The sequence below is a fragment of the Dasypus novemcinctus genome, chromosome 27 (genome assembly GCF_030445035.2).
Source record: "Dasypus novemcinctus isolate mDasNov1 chromosome 27, mDasNov1.1.hap2, whole genome shotgun sequence".
Taxonomy (NCBI): Eukaryota; Metazoa; Chordata; class Mammalia; order Cingulata; family Dasypodidae; genus Dasypus; species Dasypus novemcinctus.
In genome coordinates, this window is record NC_080699.1 from 8,317,795 (window position 1) to 8,340,133 (window position 22,339).

The 22,339-nt window shown below is 42.9% G+C and overlaps 1 protein-coding gene across 1 annotated transcript in view; it reads right to left on the reverse strand.

The window, feature by feature from the left end:
* TMEM123 (transmembrane protein 123) overlaps positions 1–22,339 on the reverse strand; it is a 68,392-nt gene that overhangs the window by 45,051 nt on the left and 1,002 nt on the right. Inside the window, exon 2 of the mRNA XM_058289074.1 lies at positions 18,291–18,341. Within this exon, the coding sequence (XP_058145057.1) occupies positions 18,291–18,341 (51 nt within the window). The remainder of the gene's footprint in view (positions 1–18,290; positions 18,342–22,339) is intronic.

The window sequence follows — 22,339 nt, forward strand, 5'->3', positions numbered from 1 at the left end:
GCAGTGGGTGAGGGCTCCCTTTCCTCCATATCCTTCCCAACACTTGCAGTGCTCTGTTTTTTTCAACTGCCCCCAGTATAAAGGGTGTAAAACATTACCTCATTGTAGTTTTTTTCCCCCTCTATTAAAAAAAAAAAATGTTACATTAAAAAAATATAAGAGGTCCCCATATACCCCCACCCTCTCCCCCCATTCCTCCCACATCAACAACCTCTTTCATTATCATGGGACATTCATTGCATTATGGGGGCATTTTGATTTGTACTGTAGTTTTGATTTGCATTTCCCTAACAGCCAGTGATGTTAAGCATCTTTTCACGTACTTTTTACCATTTGTATTTCTTATTTGGAAAAATATCTTTTCAAATCTCTTGTCCATTTTTTAAAGGGGTTGTCTTTTTATTTTTGAGATGTAGGATTTCTTTACAATATGCTGGATATTAGGTCCCTATTGGATAGATGGTTACTAAATATATTCTCCCATTGAGCAGGCTGCCTTTTCACTTTCTTGACAAACTCCTTTGAGCTGCAAAAGTTTTTAATTTTGAGGTGGTCCCATTTATATGCTTTTTCTTTCCTTTGTGCTTTGGGTGTAAAGTTTATGGAACCACTTCCTACCGCAGGATCTCAAAAATGCTTCCCTACATTATCTTCTAGGAGCTTTACGGACTTGGCTCTTATATTTAGGTCTTTGATCCATCTTGAGTTAGTTTTTGTAGAAGGTGTGAGATGGTGTTTCTCACTCATTCTTTTGGATATGGAAACCATTTGTTTCCAAAAAACCATTTGTTTTTTGCTTTTTTTTAAAGATTTATTTATTTTATTTAATTCCTCCCCCATCCCCCGGTTGTCTGTTCTCTGTGTCTATTTGCTGCGTCTTGTTTCTTTGTCCGCTTCTGCTGTCCTCAGAGGCACACGAAGTGTGGGCAGCGCCATTCCTGGGCAGGCTGCACTTTCTCTCGCGCTGGGCGGCTCTCCTTACGGGGCACACTCCTTGCGCATGGGGCTCCCCTACGCGGGGGACACCCCTGCGTGGCAGGGCACTCCTTGCGCACATCAGCACTGTGCATGGGCCAGCTCCACACGGGTCAAGGAGGCCCGGGGTTTGAACCGGAGACCTCCCATGTGGTAGACGGACGCCCTAACCACTGGGCCAAGTCCGTTTCCCTCCAAGCACCATTTGTTGAAGCGGCCATTCTCTCCCAGTTGAATGGGCTTGGTGGCCTTGTCAAATATCAGTTGACTGTATATGCAAGATCTATATCAAAACTCTCAATTTGGTTCCTTTGGTCAGTATGTCTATTCTTGTGCCAATACCACAGTTTTGACCACTGTAGCTTTGTAATATGTTTTAAAGTCAGGTAGTGTGATTCCTCCAATTTCATTTTTCTTTTTCAATATGTCTTTGGCTATTCAGGGCCCCTTGCCCTTTCAAATAAATTTCATTGTTAGTTTTTCCAATTCAGTAAAAAAAGGCTGTTGTAATTTTTATTGGGATTGCATTAAATCTGTAAATCAATTTGGGTAGGATAGATATCTTAATGATGTTTAGTCTTCTGATCCATGAACAGAGAATATTCTTCCATTTTTTTAGGTCTTTGTTGATTTCTCTTAACTAAGTTCTGTAGTTTTCTGCATACAAGTCCTTTGCATCTTCAGCTAAGTTTATTCCTAAGCATTTGACTTTTTTGGTTGCTATTACAAATGGAACTTTTTCCTTGATTTCCTCCTCAGATTCCTCATTATTGGTGTACAGAGGTGCCACTGATTTTTTTGCACATTGATCATATATCCTGCCACTTTACTGAACTCATTTATCAGCTCTAGAAGCTTTGTTGTAGACTTCTCAGGGCTTTCTATGTATAGCATCATGTCATCTGCAAATAGTGACATTTTTACTTCTTCCATTCCAATTTTGGATGCCTTTTATATTTTTTTCTTGCCTATGTGCTAGAGCAAGTACTTGTACACGATGTTAAATAAAAGCAGTGACCACAGGCATCCTTATCTTATTCCAGATCTTAGAGGGAAAGCTTTTAGGAGTTCACCATTGAATATGATGTTAGCTGTGGGTTTTTCCTATATACCCTTTATCAATTAAGGTAGTTTCCTTCTATTCCTATCTTTTGAAGTGTTTCTATAAGGAAAGGGCACTGTATTTTGTCAAATGCTTTTTCTGCATCAATAGAGATGATCATGTGATTTTTTCCTTTGGATCTGTAACGGGGTGTATTACACTGATTTTCTTATGTTGAACCATCCTTGCATACCTGGGATGAACCCCACTTGGTCATGGTGTATAATTCATTTGATGTGTTGTTGAACATGCTTAGCAAGTATTTTATTGAGGATTTTAGCATCAAGGTTCATCAGAGAGATACTGGTCTGTAATTTTCCTGTCTTGTGGTGTCTTTATGTGGCTTTGGTATCAGGGTGATGTTGGCATCATTGAATAAGTTAGGCAATGTTCCCTCCACTTCTATTTTTTGGAAGAGTTTAAGCAGGATTGGTGTTAGGTCCTTCTGAAACATTTGGCAGAATTCACCTGTGAAACCACTGGTCCTGGGATCGTCTTAGCTGGGAGGGTTTTGATGACTAATTCAATCTTATCACTTATGACTGGTCTGTTGAATTAATCAATTTTTTCTTTCCTCAATGTAGGCTACTTGTGTGTTTCTAGAAACTTGTTCATTTCATCCAAGTTATCCATCTTGTTGGCATACAAGTGTCCTCTTATGATACTCCTTATTTCTGTGGGATCAGTGGTGATATCCCCCTCCTCATTTCTTATTTTATGTATTTGCATCTTCATTAGTTTCGCTAAGGGTTTGCCCACTTTATTAATCTCCTCAAAGAACCAAGTTTTTTTTTTGTTAATTTTTCTAGTGCTTTCTTATTTTCTATTTCATCTAGCTCTGCTCTAATCTATGTTATCTCCTTCTTTCTACTTGCTTTGGAATCAGTTTGTTCTTTTTCTAATTCCTCCGGGTATGGGAAGTTAGGTCTTTGATTTTTTTAATAGAGGCTCTGTCTTTTTTAATAGAGGCACTTATGGCTATAACTCCCTCTCAGCACTGCTTTTGCTGCATCCCATAGGTTCTGATGTGTTGTCATTTTCATTCTTTTCAAGGTAGTTACTGATTTCTTCTGCACTTTTCTCCTTCACCCTGATTGTCTAAGAGTGTGTTTTTTAATGTCCACATCTTTGTGCCTAATCTGGTTCTCTGGCCCTTACTGACTTTCAGCTTCACTCTATTGTGGTCAGAGAAATTACTTTGTATAATTTCAATCTTTCTGAATCCACTGAGAATTGTTCTGTGGCCTAGCATGTCGTCTATCCTGGAGAAATGAACCATGTCTACTTAAGAATGTATATCCTGCTGTATTTGGGTGTAGTGTTCTGAATATGTCTATTAGGTCCAGATTCTCTAATGTATTCCTCAAAGACTTTGTTTCTTTATTGATTCTGTCAAGATGTTCTGTCTAATGGTGATAATGGTGCATTAAAGTCCCCATTATATCTGTAGAGGCATCTATTTCTCTATTTAGTTTTTCCAATGTTTGCCTCATGTTTTGAGGCGCCCTGGTTAGGTGCATAAACATTTATGATTATTCTTTCTTCTTGATAGTGTCCTTACTTGTCTCTTAGAATAGTTTGCATTCAAGTCTATTTTGTCCAATATTAGTATAGCTACTCCCACCCTTTTTTGGTTATTATTTGCATATAAAATTGTTTTCCAACCATTCACTTTCAACCTCCTTGCATGCCTGGGTCTAAGGTGAGTTTTTTGTAGAAAGCATATAGATGGATCAAATGTCCTTATTCATTTTGCCAATCTGTGTCTCTTGATTGGAGAGTTTGATCCATTAACATTCAATGTTATTACTGTCAAGGCATTACTTACATTAACCATGTTTTCTTTAGGTTAATATATGTACATGTTGTTTTTATTTCTCTTTTTTATCTTTTTTAGTTATTCTTACCAATAAACTTCCTTCCTATACTCTCCTCCAACACTCTCTCCTGTGTTTTACTTCCAACCTGCAGAACTCCCTTTAGTATTTCTTGAAGGGCAGGTTTCTTATTGTCACACTCTTTTTTTTTTTTTTTTAAAGATTTATTTCTCTCCCCTTCCCTATCCCCCTCCCAGTTGTCTGCTCTCGGTGTCCATTTGCTGTGCGTTCTTCTCTGTCCACTTGTATTGTCAGCGGCACCGGGAATCCATGTCTCTTTTTTTTTTTTTTTTTAAGATTTTTCATTTATTTCTCTCCCCTCCCCTGCTCCCCCTGCCCAAATTGTCTGCTCTCTGTGTCCATTTGCTGTGTATTCTTCTGTGTCCACTTGTATTCTTGTCAGTGGCACCCGGAATCTATGTCTCTTTTTGTTGCATCATCTTGCTGCATCAGCTCTCCATGTGTGCGGTGCCATTCCTGGGCAGGTTGCACTTTTTTCATGCTGGGCAGCTCTCCTTATGGGGAGCACTCCTTGCATGTGGGGCTCCCCTACATGGGGGACACTCCTGCATGGCATGACACTCCTTGCACGTATCAGCAGTGTGTGGGCCAGCTCATCATATGGGTCAGGAGGTCCTGGGTTTGAATCTTGGACCTCCCATGTGGCAGGCAGATGCCCTATCCATTGGGCCAAATCCGCTTCCCCTGTACTCTTTTCGTTGTGTCATCTTGCTGCATCAGCTCTCCGTGTGTGCAGTGCCACTCCTGGGCAGGCTGCACTTTTTTTGTGTGGGGTGACTCTCCTTACGGGGTACACTCCTTGTGCATGGGGCTCCGCTATGCGGGGGACACCCCTGTGTGGCACGGCACTCCTTGCACGCATCAGCACTGCACATGGGCCAGCTCATCAATTGGGTCAGGAGGCCCTGGGTTTGAACCCTGGACCTCTCATGTGGTAGGTGGATGCTCTATTTGTTGAGCCAAATCTGCTTTCTGACATATTCTTTTAGTTTCTGTTTATCTGTGGATATTTTGAACTCTTCCTCAGTTTTGAATGCCAGTCTTGCTGGATATAAAATTCTTGGCTGACAGTTTTTTTCTTTTAGCACCTTAACTATGTCATACTATGTCTTCTTGCCTCCATGTTTTCAGACATGAAATCAGCACTTAGTCTTATTGAGCTTCCCTTGTATGTGATGGATCTTTTTTCTCTTGTTGCTTTCAGTATTCTCTCTTTGTCTTGAGCACTGGACAATTTGGTAAGCATATATCTTGGGGTAGGCCTGTTAGGATTTAGACTGTTTGGGGTGTGCTGTGCTTTCTGGACATTTACGTCCATGTCCCTCAAAAGCACTGGGAAATTTTCAGTCATTACTTCCTCTAACACGCCTTCTTTTCTCTTTCTGGGTTGCCTATGATGTGCATGTTTGCACGTTTCATGTTGCTATTCAAATCCTTAGGTTCCTGCTGAATTTTTTCTATCTTTTCATCTATCTGTTCTATTACTTGTCTGACTGACTTTGGACAAGGGTTTCAAGCCCACTCAATGGGAAAAGAAACGACTCTTCAACAAACGGTGCCGGAAAAACTGGATCTCCATATGCAAAAGAATAAAGATGGACCCCTACCACACAACAAACCAAGAAATGGATCAAAGACCTAAATGTGTGAACCCGAACTATAAAACTCCTAGAATAAAACATAGGAAGGGGATGGGGTATATGGGACTGTCCTATATTTTTGATGTAACATGTAATCTAAAGCTTCTTTAAAAATAAAACAGAACATTAAAAAAAATAGGGAAGCCTCTCAGGACCTCGTGTTAAACAATGGTTTCTTAGACTTTACACCAGAAGCATGAGTAGCAAAAGAAAAAATAGATAAATGGGACTGTGCCAAAATTAAAAAAACTTTTGTGAATCAAAGGATTTCATCATGAATATATGAAGACAACTTAAAGGATGGGAAAAAACATTTGGAAACCATAAATCTTTCACCTCAACAATGAAAAGACAACCCAACTGAAAAATGGGCAAAAAATTTAAATAGACATTTCCCCAGAGAAGATATACAAATCACCAAAAGCATAAGAAAAGATGTTCAATATCATTAGGCATTAAGGAAATGCAAATCAAACCACAGTTATACACCATTTCACACCCACTAGAATGGCTACTGTGGTGGTTTGAAGCTACATGTACCCCAAAAATACATGTTCTTAAATCTAATCCATCCCTATGTGTGTAAGTCCATTGTAAGTAGGATTTTTTTATAAGGTTACTTTGGGTAAGGTGTCCTACCTCATTCAGGATGGGTCTTAATCATATTATTGGAGTCCTTTATAAATGGAATGAAATCAGACACGAGGGGAAAAAAGCCACAGAAGAAGCTGAAATCAGTGAAATCTGGAAGAGAAGGAAGAGAGCAGCAGACCTTGCCATGTGAGAGAGGAGCCAAGGATCACTGGCAGATGGTCTTTGGGAAGAAAGCATCATCTTGATGATGCTGTGCTTTGGACATTTCCTGGCCTCAAAACTGTAAGCTAATAAATTCCCATGGTTTAAGATAAACCATTTTATGGTATTTGCTGAAGGAGCCTTGGAAACTAAAACAATTACTATTAAAAATCCAAAAACTAAGAATGTTCAAGAACATGTGGAGAAAAAGGAACACTCATTCATTGCCGGGGGGGATGTAAAATGGTGCAGCTGCTGTGGAAGGCAGTTTGACAATTCCTCAGATAGTTAAGTACAGAATTACCACATGACCTAGCAATTCCACTTCTAGGTATATATCCAAAAAATTGAAAGCAGGGACTCAAACAGGTATTTGCACACCAACGTTCAGGTTGGCATTATTCACAATTACCAAAAGATGAACCAAGTGTTCATCAGCTGATGAAAGGCTAAACAAAATGTGGTATATACACACAAGGGCGTATTTTTAAGCTGTAAAAAGGAATGAAGTTCTGATGATGCGACAACATGGATAAACCTTGAAGACATCGGGTAAAGTGAAATAAGCCAGACCCAAAAGAATAAATACTGTATGAGCTCACTGATTTGAAACAATTAGAAAAAGGAAATTGACAAGAGTCAGAAACTAGAATATAGGTTAACAAAGGCTGGAATGCAGGCAGGGAATGGGGAGCTAATGTTTAATTAATACAGTTTCTGTTTAGGGTGATGGAAAAGTTTTGGTAATGGATAATGGTGATGGTAGCACAACATTATGAATGCAATTAACACCACTCAATTGTGTATGTGAAAGTGGTTACAAGGGGAAATTTTAGGTTGTACGTATGTTACCAAAACAAAAACAAAAACAGAATTATACAGTACAGTGAACCCTAATGCAAACTACAGACTGCAATTACTAGTATAATGATAATAACAGTTTCAATTGTAACAAAGAACCACACTAGGCCAAGTGTTAATAGGGAAAACTGTGTGAGAATGGGTGTATATGGGAACTGTGTACTTCCTGCATGATTGTTCTGTGAACCTACAACTTCTCTTTAAAAAAAAAAAAGTGCCTTAAAAGTTTTTCTTCCCCCATATCAGAAATTAAATGGTCAACAGGGCAAATACCTTATGAAGCTAACAAACAAATATGCTGAGATCCTCAGGAAATGATCCGTCTCCAGTTCTGTAACGGCATAACACTTTTGATACGAAGTTGACGAGTAAATGTTTCTGAAGTGAATGGAGACTAATAACTATCCGCCTCTTTCTCCAGGTCAGGGAAAATCACTGTGACTTCTGACCGGGGGTATAGCCCTGGAGCAGTGACCGTCTGCTGTTTCCCTGTCCGGCTCTTGTCTATCCTTGTTTGTACGAGCTGCCTAGCCTTCCTTTGGGAAGCCAACCCCCCTCATTCCACGCGGTTTAGAGGGGCTGCCGGTGGCCAAACGAGGCCAGTGAGACTCTTCACACTTGAATAGAGTGTGCTAGATAAGGAAAAGGGCTGACACTGTCATTATGATGGCAACACCCTAAAGACATTTCCTGTTACCTCCTGTTTCTGAAATCCCTCCCTGAGCTTGGTCTAGTTTGCTTTTCCCCCCTTTGATTATGTGAGTGGCCCAGAATATGTCCAACAATTCCCTGTTGGCCTTAAATCAGCTAGAGTTTGTTTCTGTTGTTTGAAGCCAGAGAATTCTAACAATATCATTTAATTTGGGGGTAATAATATTTACTTTCTTCTCCCTGTTATTTTCTATTTTTCATAATCATGTAATCATCCTTGTGGTTTCTCTTTAGTTTTGTTTTTTTCCTAAAGAATGTACTTTTCAACTTGTGCTGGCAAAAGATTCCATTAAAATCCTTTTACTGAAAGGCAAGTTTTGGTGCACTGTCTGGCAGCTTCTAAAATTAGACTTTCCTCTTTGAAAAGGTCTTTGTCTCTTCTGAAGCTTTGACTTTTGACTTCAGAAAACATTCTTTTTTTAAATTAACAAACATGAGAACATGAATGCCTATGTCTATGTGCTGCAATGTTACTATACTTATTCCAAGCCAATTGTACTATTTTCAGTTCAAAAGTAAACTTAAAATCCTAGCATTCCGGGACCGGATGTGGCTCAAGCGGCTGTGCACCGCCTTTCCACATGGGAGGTCCTGGGCTTGGTGCCCCGTGCCTCCTAAAAACAAAATAACAAAGAGCAAATAAACGAAAAAACAACCCAGGGAAGCCCGTGTGGCTCAGTGGTTGAGTGCCAGCTTCCTTCATAGGAGGTCCCAGATTCAACCCCTGGCCCCAAGACCTCAAAAAATAAAAAAATAAAAAATCCTAGCATTTTACCAAACAAAAGCTTTGCCTCTTATACATAGCACCTTTTACTGGTGAACTCTTACAGATTTCACATGCGACTAGACTCTGAGTTTTTAGGAACCTAGCATCTAAAACAGTTATTCTGCAAAGTTTTTGGGTCACAGTGGTCTGGAACCTAGAATTATGCACAGAAACATTCTCTATCAAACTTAGTATGTATGGAGATTAACTTCCCCTTACAGAAATAGCAATATATAAGCTGCATTTGTGATGCAAGTTTCATTAGTACAATTATGCGTCCTTGGTATATCAATTACCATACAGATTGCTGACTATCAGAGCTACTTCCTTAAGTGCAAGTTCTGTGAATAAGGATGACGTCATGGCAAAACCTGGAGTAACAGGTCTTGGAAGAAAATTTCATACCTCAAATTAGAAACTGAACACTTCTCTTCTCTGACGAGTTAAAAGATTAAAGGTTCACTGAAGGATCACATGTATGGTACTTCTGCATTTACTACATAATTTTCACATACAATTAAGAATTATTATAGTCCCTATTTCAGAAAGGAGGAAGCTCAACGGGTTAAATAAACAAAAACGGAACCATACACCTAAGAAAAAGATGAGTGAGGACTCCCACTGACATTTTTTCCCTAAATCCTGGGATCGCGCCATAATAACACCCTGGGAGTCCCTTGGATCTATACCATTTGATGGCATCATTTTCTGGATTAAATCTATACAACCTATTTAGAGGAAATAAGGATAGGAGAGTTGATTTCCCTGGAAAATTTTTAAAAAAATGGTTCCACTGTGCTTTTCATTTTCCCCTCTGCCTTTGTACCTTCTGTTGCTACATCCTGCAGAATCCAATCTGAAAGCCCTGAAGCTTCTCCCCAAGCAGAGCGGGTCTGGCGCCGTGTGTTTCCGCACTGAGTCTTAGGAGCACGGTCGCACCGAGTGGCTGCTCCTGCTTAGGTGTGTCTGACCACAAGGAGTGTGGGGAGGATTCCTTTTCCCCGCTGTAGCCCAGCACGCCACCTGGCTCTCAGGAGCCACACTGTCGCTGTTTGCAAAATGTGAAAAGACAATTCTTCAAGTATAAAAGGAGGGGGGTAATGAGACCCATCGTTTTAGAGCTTTTAAATTCACCCCTCCCTTTACTTCAAAGTATTTGGATTACTCCTTTCCTTAAAATTTCTATACCACTAAAAGTATTGAAGAAAAATAATTCACACAGCAGTGACTGGATATTTGATTATAGTAAGAAACGATCATTTTTAAAAGCCATGACAATGGTATTGGGATTATGCTTACAAAGTCCTCATGTATAGATGTGAAATGTACAATCTCACAGTCTGCACACTTTTACTACAAAAGCTATATAAGTATCCCATAAGATTTAACCCAATTTACCCTGAAGAGCAGGCAAGATTCACATTCCATTATTTGCAAAGCTGCCTACTGTGTGCTTTTTTCTTTTTGCCACACTATAATGTGAAAGAGTTAAGAAGGAAATGATTTGGGTCGAGGGTTAGCTTTGTTTAAAGTTCACAAATAATCCAAGAACAATTGTTAAGAATACATGTATGAAGTTAATGTAACTAGAGTAAAAGTTTCATGAACAGACTTCTCAACTATTCTCCCTACAGGTTTTCATGTAAATAAATCTTTCCGTTCTGAAATTTCTCTAAAGGAAAACTACATTTTTTGGAGATTTAGTCCTTACTCTTTCTTGGTAGCAAATGGGGTTTTACTTAAACAAAGCTGACCACAATAACAAAAACCATTGAGCTTCTAACCTATTTCTATTCTTTGCCTGTGTCCCATCTCTCCCAGCCCCTACCCCCACCCCTACCCCCACCCATCAGCTCCCAGGCTGGACTGCAGCAGTGTCCTGTTTGTGGAGGGTTTCAGTGGCCTGGGACATGTCCCAAGACCAGAATTTTTGTATTTTCTACCTATCTCCACCAATTAAGATTTAATAATTCCTTACCTTCTGAGGGCTACCTTACCAAAACGTCTTTCATTTCTCCCTGCTTAGCAGCCAGTATTTTCTACCTTGCTACAGACCCAGAAGTGGCTGTGGCCCTCTGGCCTCTCTCGAAATCGGTGATTCTCAACTTCAGCTACACACTAGAATCCCCTAGCATGTTTTTAAGCTACTCTCCCACCCCAGATTCAGATTTAATTCGTCTCAAGTGGGGCCCAGACCAGAATTTCTTAAATTTCCAGGTAATTCGAACATGCTGCTAAGTTTGAGAAGTTTGCATGCTAAGGTTTCTTCCAAGTGCCAAGCTTTACATTTTTATTATTAAAATGTGATCCAAGAAGACTAAAGGACAATTTTTAAGATTCAAGTAATCATTTCTCCTGCAGGAAACAGCTTCAATAACTGGGCCATGCAGGCAAGTTCTAACAGCCTCGGTTTAGTGAGCCCCCTCCTCTCGCCCGCCCCCGCCCCCTCCTCTCGCCCGCCCCCGCCCCCTCCTCTCGCCCGCCCCCGCCCCCTCCTCTCGCCCGCCCCCGCCCCCTCCTCTCGCCCGCCCCGCCCCCTCCTCTCACCCGCCCCGCCCCCTCCATCAGCCAAGTATCCCTTTTCACCTCCACCATTCCCAACCCCACCAGCAGCCCCTTGGGCTCATCCAACAGGTTCCCAATTTCGACCTTTGTTCCTTCCATCCCCTGGAAAAGTCTTTTTGGAAATAAAGTTCGCACAACCCCACTCTCTGAGCTCCTGCCTTGAAGTCTCGCTGCACTTTACAGTGAGACCCGGAGCCGCTCGGGGCTTCAGCAAGCGGCAGAGCCTCGCAGGGCCCCTGCACCTTGGCACATTTATCACCCTCTTTTACTCAGCGCAGAGCACAGCAGCTCCTGCCCTGCCCGCCCCCGTGAGGCAAGGTGCGCTCATCTCCTGGGCCGCCGGGCTCACCCCCTTTCTCCAGAGCCCATCTCCACCTTGGGGGGCAGGGCAGGGGAGAGAGTTTTATGGAAACAAAAAAAAAGACAAAGAAAATGAGTAGCCCAGGGACACAGGAAAACAACTACGCCCACTCTCCCCTAACATTTAAGCCCCTTTTCTCCCTAATTGTAAAGGAAAAGGCCCTGGGTCCAATTAAAGGCCTAGCAGACAGGTGGTCGTTTATTTTGAGGCAGGAACTTCCCATCTAATCCCACCGCTAAGGCAGGGTCAGCACAAGAATTGGCTTCCACTCCTCAGAGCATCTGTTGCTCCTTGATTTCTCCCACAAAATTGTGTGCCAGCTCAGTGCTTGGTGCTGGGCAGATGGTGAGTGCAACCAGCGCCGGCTTTGTCCCTGATGGAGGGCCTTTACATTCTGGTTGGGAGAACGGCTTGAATCAGGCAGCACCCAAGCAACTGTGCGCCCGTGAACCACACGGGCCGGGAAGGGCCAGGACTGGGGGTCTGATGGGGCAAGTCGAGGCAAGGATGGCTCCTGGGGAAGGGGCACCTGAGCAGAGATTTGAAGGCTGAGGAAAAGAGGGGCAGGAAGAGCTCAGGGTGCTGGGATGAGCACGTGCAAAGGCCCTGTGGCAGGAGAGCAGGAGGGACCCAAAAAAGGCCAGTGTGGCGGGAGGAAGAGTTAGGGAGGAAGCTGAAAGGCTGACGACCTGATGGGCTAACAACTGTCAGTTCTCCGTCTGGGCCGGGAGCTGCTAAGTGCTTTACAGGTATCTCATTTATGCCCGTTCCACTCCACGAGAGAGAGAGAGAAGTATCGTCAGTTCTATTCTGCAGACCGAACTGAGGCACAGACAGGTTCAGTAACTTGCCCAGTTTCCCTTACAGCAAGTCAGTTATTTTTTTATCTTTCCCTAAATAAAACAAGTATATATACAGGGGAAAAGCCTTAAAATTAATGAATCAAGTTCATGGAGGGGGGTGGAGGGAGGGCATAATCAAACCAGTCAGTTCTTACTGGACAGTTGAGTAATTGACTAAAATGGTCACTTTTCAACTAGTTGCAGCTGTGGTGTCATGAAGCCATAACCACAATGAAATGTTTTACAGGACAGAGTTTCCATTTTAAGCAACTGCCTATGTGGTTAGGTTTGAGTTTAAAAACTAAAAACCAAAAACACTTGGAGTACTTTGAATAACGACTTTAAAAATTTTTTTGCTGTATTTTCCAAAATTTCTGTAAGAATCATATACTATTATATAATATAATAAGTAGTAGTATAATTCTACTATAGGAAAAAAGATACAGGGAAGTAAAAAAATGATGAGTCAAACAATTTCCAATCCTAATTACTGTTGACTAATCAAAAAACTAGACAAGGTCTCTTCCTAAGACCTTTACACATCTGTCAAAAATTATTCTTGGGAAATCTCTATGTATTACACAACAAGATTTGGTAAATTATCAATTTCAGACTGAAAGGAATACACTATGAGCGTCTAAAGCCAAGCCTGCCAGTGCTTTAATGAAAAAGAGAAAAAAGCTCTGAGTATTCAGCCCCAGGGGAGTCTCTTCTCCTACTCAAACTAGAATTCACATTCAACAAGGCCCTACTAAGTGCCCACTGGAAACCAGACATTTGGCAGTTGGCTTTTTCTGCACTAGGTCTTTTTTTTTTTTTTTTGCCTCCATTTGACCTTCAAACACAATCTTTTGTTTTGTTTGTTCTGCTTTTGAAAAAAAAAAGTACATAAAATTCTGCCAAATTTCCATTACTTTTCCCTTATTTCTACTACTGTTTTGCACTTCTCAGCTGCTAAGATTTTCGTGTCCTTGTACGCATCTCCCCCCGACTCGTCCCCATTCATCGTGCCCCATCGGTCCCACCAAGCCAAGCCCAGTTTCTCTGGGTTTTCCCCAAACTTCCCACAGGCTGGTTACTCAGCCCCATCTCCCCAACCCTCTACACCACCCGCGAGGTGTTCCCTGTTACACGTTCCTTCAGCGTCTGCCTCACAACCAAGGTCTCTGCCTGAAACGGAAGCACCCTGCGTGGGCCGCTGTTTAGGCTAGGTCAAGGGCACATCAGGAGGTGCCACCACCAGGACGGCTCTGGTTTACTACTACACCAGCTGTGCAGAGTGTGGGGTGCAAGGCCGTTGCAGCAGTTTGATATCACTTAAGAATTACAAGAAAGGTATCTGAGTATGTCAGTAAACTGGCCAGTCCCCGGGCACGATAACCCTTTGGCTGTATTTGATTCAGCTGAGACGTCTGATGAAATTACGTCAAGATCAGGGCTTTGAGTCAACCGTGTCATTAGAGTGGGACACAGCATTGACCCCCAGCCACCTCGGTAGGCTGACAGACAGACTCATGGAAGAAGATACACAGGGAAGATCCAGAGAGGATCCTGCGGCCCGGGAAGAGATGAGCCTTATGGTCCACAGCCGACCTCGTGGAGACCAGAGCAGCTGAGCCCAGGAAGGAACCAGGGCGAGATGAGCCCCATGACAGCCTCCAGCTGAGATCAGGAGAAGCAGGGCCCACAGAGCCTTGAGAGGAAGGAGGAAGGCTGAACCTTTGCAGGCACAAATGACTTTGGGTGAGAAAGTACCTCTCATGGTGCCTTGAGCTGGACTCTTTAGGGCCTTGTGACTGTAAGCTTCTACCCCAAGTAATACCCTTTATAAAAGCCAACAGAGAGAAGTGGACTTGTCCCAGGGGGTAGGGCATCCATCTACCACATGGGAGGTCAGCGGTTCAAACCCTGGGCCTCCTTGACCCGTGTGCAGCTGGCCCACACACAGTACTGATGCGCGCAAGGAGTGCCCTGCCACCCAGGGGTGTCCCCCGCAAAGGGGAGCCCCACGCGCAAGGAGTGTGCCCCGTAAGGAGAGCCGCCCAGCGCGAAAGAAAGTGCAGCCTGCCCAGGAATGGCGCCGCACACACACAGAGCTGACACAGCAAGATGACGCAACAAAAAGAAACACAGATTCCCGTGCTGCTGACAACAACAGAAGTGGACAAAGAAGACACGGCAAATAGACACAGAGAACAGACAACTGGGGTGCGGGGGGAAGGGGAGAGAAATAAATAAATCGATCTTTAAAAAAAAAAGCCAACAGAGAGAAGTGGATGTGGCTCAAGCAACTGGATTCCCGTCTACCATATGGGAGGTTCGTTTCCCAGGGCCTCCTGGTGAAGGTGAGCTGGTACAATACAAGAGACAAAGAGGAGAGACAATGAGCAACGCAACAAACCAGTTTGCCGAGGTGGCTCAAATGACTGACCGCCTCTCTCCCACACTGGAGGTTCCAGGATCGGTTCCTGGTGCCTCCTAAAGAGAAGACGAGCAGACACAGAAGAACGTGCAGCGAATGGACAGAGAGCCGACAGTGAGCGCAAACAACAAGGGGTGAGGGGGGGAGACTCTTTAAAAAGCCAACAGAGTTCTGGTCCTTCGCACCAGCACCCCTTTTGTCTGACTAATACAGCAGTTTAGAATCACTAGAATTGTGAGGCGTGAAGATTAATTCCCACATAAAGGGAAAAAAGATCCCTAGAAGTTAACTAAGTTGCCAGAATCTATATTTGGTGTCTTGAAGTACAACTCATATCTTAAATATTGTAGTTCCATTTCCATTTTCATCTAACAGTCCTTTCAGAAATAAAATATTTCACACAAATAGAAGGTGGGGTGAAACATGGGATTAGGTACCTCCTGAATTCTGCCTGCTTTAGGAAGACAGTGTTTCATTTGACAGTAACAATTCAAACACGGAGCTCTTCCATCAAGCTGCCGCCTAGAGCCCACTGCCCTGTTCTGAAGAAAGCCAAGGCCATCTGCTCAGAGCCGTGGGGGTCCCTGCCATGTCTCTGAATAACACCCTCCTACCAGGGTGGCCCACGTGACTGGACCAAGGTGGGGTCACCCAGCCAAAGGCAGCCATGGACTGAGGTGACCACTCTGGAACTGGCTTGGTGCGAATTCTACCCAAGGGTAACCTGCCCCTCATATTCGTCCTCTTCTAAGAAGCATCAAAGCTAGGTGCTCTATGAGAAAGTTGTGTCCTGACTGATACTGAGCTCTTGTTCTGGTTACTGACAAAGCCAGGTGTCCATTCTGGGTCATGCCACCTTCCCTTGCATTGTTGCACCAAAGCCCTGAAACACAGGGGCATGGGTCTTCCTTGAGCCATTAAAGAGTAAATTCGTCTACAGACCTTCAAACAGACCTTCTGACTATACCTGAAAAGGGAAGGAAATCATTTCTCCAAAACCTGAAAATGCCATCAAATTCCCCTGCATAAAAATGCCATCAAAATGCCCCTGCATAGAAGAATGTGAGAAATATAACATAATGATGAATAGGGCACATAAAAAAAAAATAGCTATTACAAATAAATCAGTGGTACAATTGGAAAATAACCACAATTTCTGTTTCAGGGGCCTCAATTATCTAGATTACTCTATAAACAACAAACAGCTATACTATTGAAAAACACTGGAGCACAGCCTAGTACATGTTGGCAAAATGTAGAGTCTGCTTTGATAAGGCAAGTTAGTAACAACAAAATATGTATTTGGTTCCAGAATTCAGCTCAACCAACATGTATTGCATCCCTACTAGTATGAGGCATAGTACTTGGTGCCAGGGATAAAAAAAATTGTAAATCCCATTCTCAGGAAACTTAAGCATAGCTACAGACTTAAAAAAACAAACAAACCAACAACCAAAAACCTAGTTGAATCCAATATGGTAAGGCGTATAAAGTAACAGGTACACAATGTTGTAAGCGGTATTACAGGCAGTCCCAATTTTCCAAAAATACATTCCTGGAATATACATCATAAAGAACTTTAACAAAAGAAGATGCTAGTTCCCCCATGGTGTTAGCAATAAATCAGTTGCACTAAGTAACATCAAATAAATCGATAAATAATATGTTTAAGAGACAATTCTGCAGCCAATGGAAGGACCTATGCTCTTACAAAAAAAGAAAAAAACTTAAGCATCATGTCTTATAAAAATACACGAATCAACGTGTTTGGTAAGGGTGTTCAAGACTTGAAGAGATACAAGAGGAATAGTTATGTGAAGCATTACATATGATAACAAAAAAAATTTTTTTTAAGTTGTATGATCTTTAATTCTGAGGCAACGTTTTCTTCATTTTCTCAATCAATTTCCCTGTGTGAGACGGGTCACCTGAAACCACTCCACTGACTCTGGAGCTGATCTTAATAAACATTGCTGCTGATTTCTAATAATCATTTCCAGTTTCTAACAGCTGTGGTATTTCTTTGGGGGGGGGAAGCAGTTTTTAAAGGTAAGGCTGTACCACTATTTCTGGAAGTGTGATACAGAAGCGCAGGCTTGACATCCGAGAGACTGCATTTCAAATCCTGGATGTGCTACTTCCTGCTCTATCATCTTGGGCAAGTTTCTTCACCACTATGAGTTTCAGTTTCCCTGTATGTACAACAGAGAAGATACCTAACCTCATCACGTTGTTGGATTATGAAATGTCCAAGAAGTCTCTTTTGCATGGCAAGCATTCAATACATGGTGGCTATTAATATTATTACTGTTCGTATTAATATGTTATCTTTACCTCTCTCCTATGTTGCTCATATTCAAAGTTCGCAGTGCAATATCAAGTGCAAGTCAATAAAGGCCAGTAAGACAAGACGCCTGATACTCTCATAAAGTATTGAAAAAAAAAAACAACTCCCATAGCCGCTCAACAATAACTGCTATATTTTATGATAATCTGGCTTTTCCCCCCCAATGAAAGGATTTCTATAGAATGCCTAAAACTAGCATAAAAAGAAAATCCTGATTTCATGCCGCCAGACACCAGCAGGAGAGGCGGCGGTAACGAACAGAAGGTACCGAGGTCAACGGAAAACGTCCACTAAGAGGAGGACAGATACTCCACGCTGCCAGGACCCGTGCGTTGTGCTCCTGACCTAGACCGTGCCAGCGCTTCGGGGACATTCCATAAATACTGGTGAAAGAAAAGTGGAGGAGAGGAGTCTGGTCGTGGGCTCCCTGCACCTTTTCCTAGGTCCTGCCTCAGCCTACTCTGAAGAATCAGGACAAGGGGAAGGTCACCGGAATCTGCTCACGGAAACGCGCCTCGACGGCTGACCCGGATGCTTAAGGCTCGGTGCCCCCGCTCTCTCCACTAGGAAACTGAGGCCAGGGTGGGCTCCACTTGTCCAAAACCGCAAGCACAGCCCCGGCTGTTTCAACAGGGCAGCACGGTGGTGGGGAGATGTCTTAAAACGTGAGGCGCGTCCTGTTTCACCAGCGGACTTACAAAGCCCTATTGTGTACCCACAGGTGGAAGACAAAAATCTGGGGGCATGTGAACCACGGCTAAAAAGATGCTTCAGAACGGAGAGGGTGAAATTCCAATACACTTCTCGTTTTAGAACGTACTTGCATCTCTGCTGGGCTGGGAGAAAGGAATGCGGTGACCGATGACTGCTGAAGGCATACGAGGGCAGGCCTAAGGATCCATGGATGACTAGCCCACGACGCGTCAACCAGGTTACGCGTCCTTCCCTGCCTGTCAGCGCTCTACACGCTCCAGAAAGATGAAATCCGGACCTCTTTAAACTCACCTGGAGGGTTGGCAATTTCTGGATGCGTAGAATTCTTTGGGACTGTAGGTCCTATAAAAACAAAGAAATATCCCGTCAGGAAAGAACATTTACTATTTAACTAGCACCTGGCAGTGTGCCCCTCTCTGCCCCCAGGGAAGCTGGTGGGGGAGGGTGTAGACCGTTCACAGGAAGTTCTCCTCTGGCCACTGTTGCTATGAAACGTATCTTGAATCTGGGACCGCGTTACTGGCTTCTTCCCTGACGGAAAATACGTAGCTAATGCAACCCACACAGTATTTACTATGTGCTGCCCACGCATGAGGGTACCGGCTTGGCCAGTCACCTCACACGAGAGACCGCAGTGACTGGTGGGAGACGGACCCAGCTCTGCCCCTGCAGCTGTTCTGAGGGGAGGGGGCTGCGACACCCCGGCAGGGGCTCTTTCCACTTCGGGGGCCCCTAGGTTTCGTGCCACCAACAATCCCAGCTTCCCACGGCAGAGAGAAGATGTGGGGAGGCTTTTCCCTTCAAACCGTGAGTCTGTTCAGTAGGATTCTTTTCATTTTTGACCAGTTCCTTAAAATATGGAAAGAAGTTAAATAACTCTATGCCCATGCCCAACGTTTCAGAATGGTGTATTCACCTCGAGTCTTTGTAAAATGGAGGGTTAAACACAGCCTCCACGTGGGAAGAGAGCAAGTCTGTTATCCTGTGCTTTTTACAAAGATAAACCACACTTTCCTCCCCACCCAAAACAAAACAAAACTCCCTCAAAGTCATAGGGGGCAATGACAGCATGGAAGGACCCACCTTCACTGCTCCTGCAAATCTCTTCCTCTCTAGAATCTACTTAACACAAAAGAACGCGGTGTGAAGGTTAAAGCGGGAAAAGGGGAAGGCTAGTGCAAGAGACACATATTACTACTTAGCAGCAAATATCAATAACTGCCTGGTGAGAAGCGAGTCACCAAATCAGCTCAACAATGCTGCGGGACAGGGGCCCTGCTTCCGATGGGACTGAGACCCAGGAAAGGCCACCAACCCCCTGAGGGGGCCCGGGCCAGGCTGTTTGATGCCAAGGGCGGCAGGTGGGGCTGCCAAAGCAAAAAAGCCGGGTTTCTACCACAAGCCTGCTCTGCCCCCAGTCTTCCCAGTTGTTGCCCTACTAGCTGTTCCACCCCAAAGGTCATCCTTTGTTTCCTCCCTCTTGCTCACTCCACCATCCCACCGCGCAATCCCTTAGCGAAAGATGGGATTCCACCCCTGCAAACAGATCCGGTCCCACCACTCTTCTCTGTCACCACTGGCCATCCCCTTTTGCCTGGACTTCTGCAAGAGACTCCAGGTTTTTGTCTCCCCGCTGTTGTCACTCTCGGGGGAGATGAGTTCTTTATTTCTTGGCAACCTATTTGAACCCTTCAACCCGGCATTTCGGAAGCCACCTCAGCCCTTGGACTTTTCAATTACGAGCGTCCACATAGTACCTTCTTTCCCTTCAGGCTGCTCCAGTGGGTTTCCGTCACTTGCCACCAAGAGTCTGGCCGACTGGGCCCCCTCCAGCCCTGTTTTTGTCTTTCACTGCATCGCCACCATCTAGCCTGGCTGCTGGTTTGCTAACTCGTTCACAGCTCCCCCTCCTCAAACCCAGGATATTGACAAACTCCGCAGCAGACTGTGGAGGCTATTTCTAAAAGAGGAATTTCAATGATGCTTTTAATCTCCTCCCACAAAATTCTGGGCAATGACTGTACCATGGAAGAGAAGCCCCATCTACTGGAAGAGCCACTCGTGGCTGAGCCGGAGTTTGGAGTCGGAGCTCTGAATTCAAGCAGGTATTAGCTGTTTGACCCCGGGAAAGTTAGTGCACTTCTAAGCCTCAGCTTCCCCACCCGAAAAGTGGAGAACCACATCCGGAAGTCAATCAGCAGGGCACAGCGGGGGGTGCACAGGCGAGCGCCCAGGAAAAGTGTACACGAGCTCTGGTAGGGTTGTCAAAAATCACTATCCCTCCTAATTACCCTTCATCCAGAGTGTCCTTGTAAGCTGGGACATTTCCTTGCTTTTTTGAGAAAGCCTCTATAGAACGGTCTTGCTCTCAGCTGACATTACAGTCTGCCAGAAGTGGATTCCAGCTCATTTCTGTGTACTAGTTCAAGAATTCAGGGCTGTCCCATGGCACAGCAGTTCAAGTTTTCCAAATAACACTAACCTCCAGTAAGACATTAATAATAGAACAGTGAGCATTAAAATAGGGCAAAAAAAAAAAAAATCTGTGTTATAAGGGCAAAAAAAGAGAAAAGCAAGGACACACACTGGATCTCTAATCACTAATTCATGAGAGAAACAGTAAAAAGGTTAACTTTCACACATCAACAAATAAGACAATTGAGACTTTCCCCATAAATACTTGTATGAAATTGGCACCAAGATATACTGTTTCACTCCAGATGGTTCATTTTTACAATAAAACATGTGATAAAAGAATTGAAAGTATGATCTAAGCATTCTTATCTTATATGATCTCAAAATCACCTCTGCAAAGCCAGTTAGTCATATGCCAACAAAGCATCAATACTGCCTACTGCACATAGATTATTCTAGCAAAAGCAGTTATGCCTGAACCATCTAGTTTTGCAAACTGCTTTCATGTCTCTTGCTGGATAAAACTATTTTAGGACAATTTATACAGCTGGATAGGCAGAATTTAAAACAAGGAAAAACATGGTTTTAAGGTAACATTCTATTTTACAAATTATTACCCAGTGACCCCACTTCTCTACTAGTTAACAAAGAGAAAAAGGAATTTACACAGCAAATTCCAGCTTGCTGGCCTCATTCAAAAGGGCACACAGAAAACCGCCCACATGAAAGAGAAAAATAGCAAAATCATTTTGTTATAAAGAAGAATAACAATAAATAGGACGTCATTAAAATGAACTTCTGTGCACCAAAGGACTTTATTATACAAGTAAAACAATGGGAGAAAATAGGTGGAATCCATATATCCATAAGGGTTTAGTATCTAGAATATATAAAGAAATCTTTCAACTCAACAACAAAAAGACAGCCCAATTAAAAAATGGGCAAAAGATTTAAATTGACATTTCTCCAAAGAAGATACACAAATGACCAGAGAAAGGTGTTCAACGTTATTAGCCATTAGGGAAATGCAAATCAAAACCACAATGAGATACCATTTCACACCCACTAGAATAGGTACTATTAAAAAACAACAACAATAGAAAACCAGAAGTTTGGAGAGGATGTGGGAGAAATAGGAACAGTCATTTATTGCTGGTGGGAATATAAAATGGTATAGCCCGTGGAAGACAGTTTAGCAGTTCTTCAGATAGTTAAGTATAAAATTACCCACTACTAGGTATATACCCAAAAGAATTGAAAGCAGGGATTCAGGTATTTGCACACCTGTGTTCACAGCAGTATTATTCACAATAGCCCAAAGCTGGAAGCAATCCAAGTTGCTTGTCCATCAACAGATGAAAGGATACAACAAAATGTGGTATACACACACAATGGAATATTATTCAGCTGTAAAAAGGTATGAGGTTCTGATATATGCAACAGCATGGATGAAACTTGAAGATATCAGGTTGTGTGTAATGTCAGACACAAAAGGCCAAATATTGTATGATCTCATTGGTATGAAATAACTAGAATAAGCAAACTCGCAGAGTCAGAATCTAGACTATATATTACCAGGGAAAGAGATGGGGCAAAGAATAGGAAGTCAATGCTTAAATTGTACATTATTTCTATTTGGAATTATGGGACAGTTTTGGTAATGGATGGCGGTGATGGTAACACAACATTGTGAAGATAATTAGGAGCATTGAATTATATATTTTAATGTGGCTAAAAGGAAAAATGCTAGGTTGTGTATCTCACTAGAATAAAAATTTTTAAAACAGACACACACAGAACTGCACAATACAACCGAACCCTAACTTAAACCACGGACTAGGGTGAATAATACAATTATAAAAACGTAGTATACCACACCAAGGCAAGCTATCGATAATAGGGTGGCATTTGGGGCATGTTTTTTC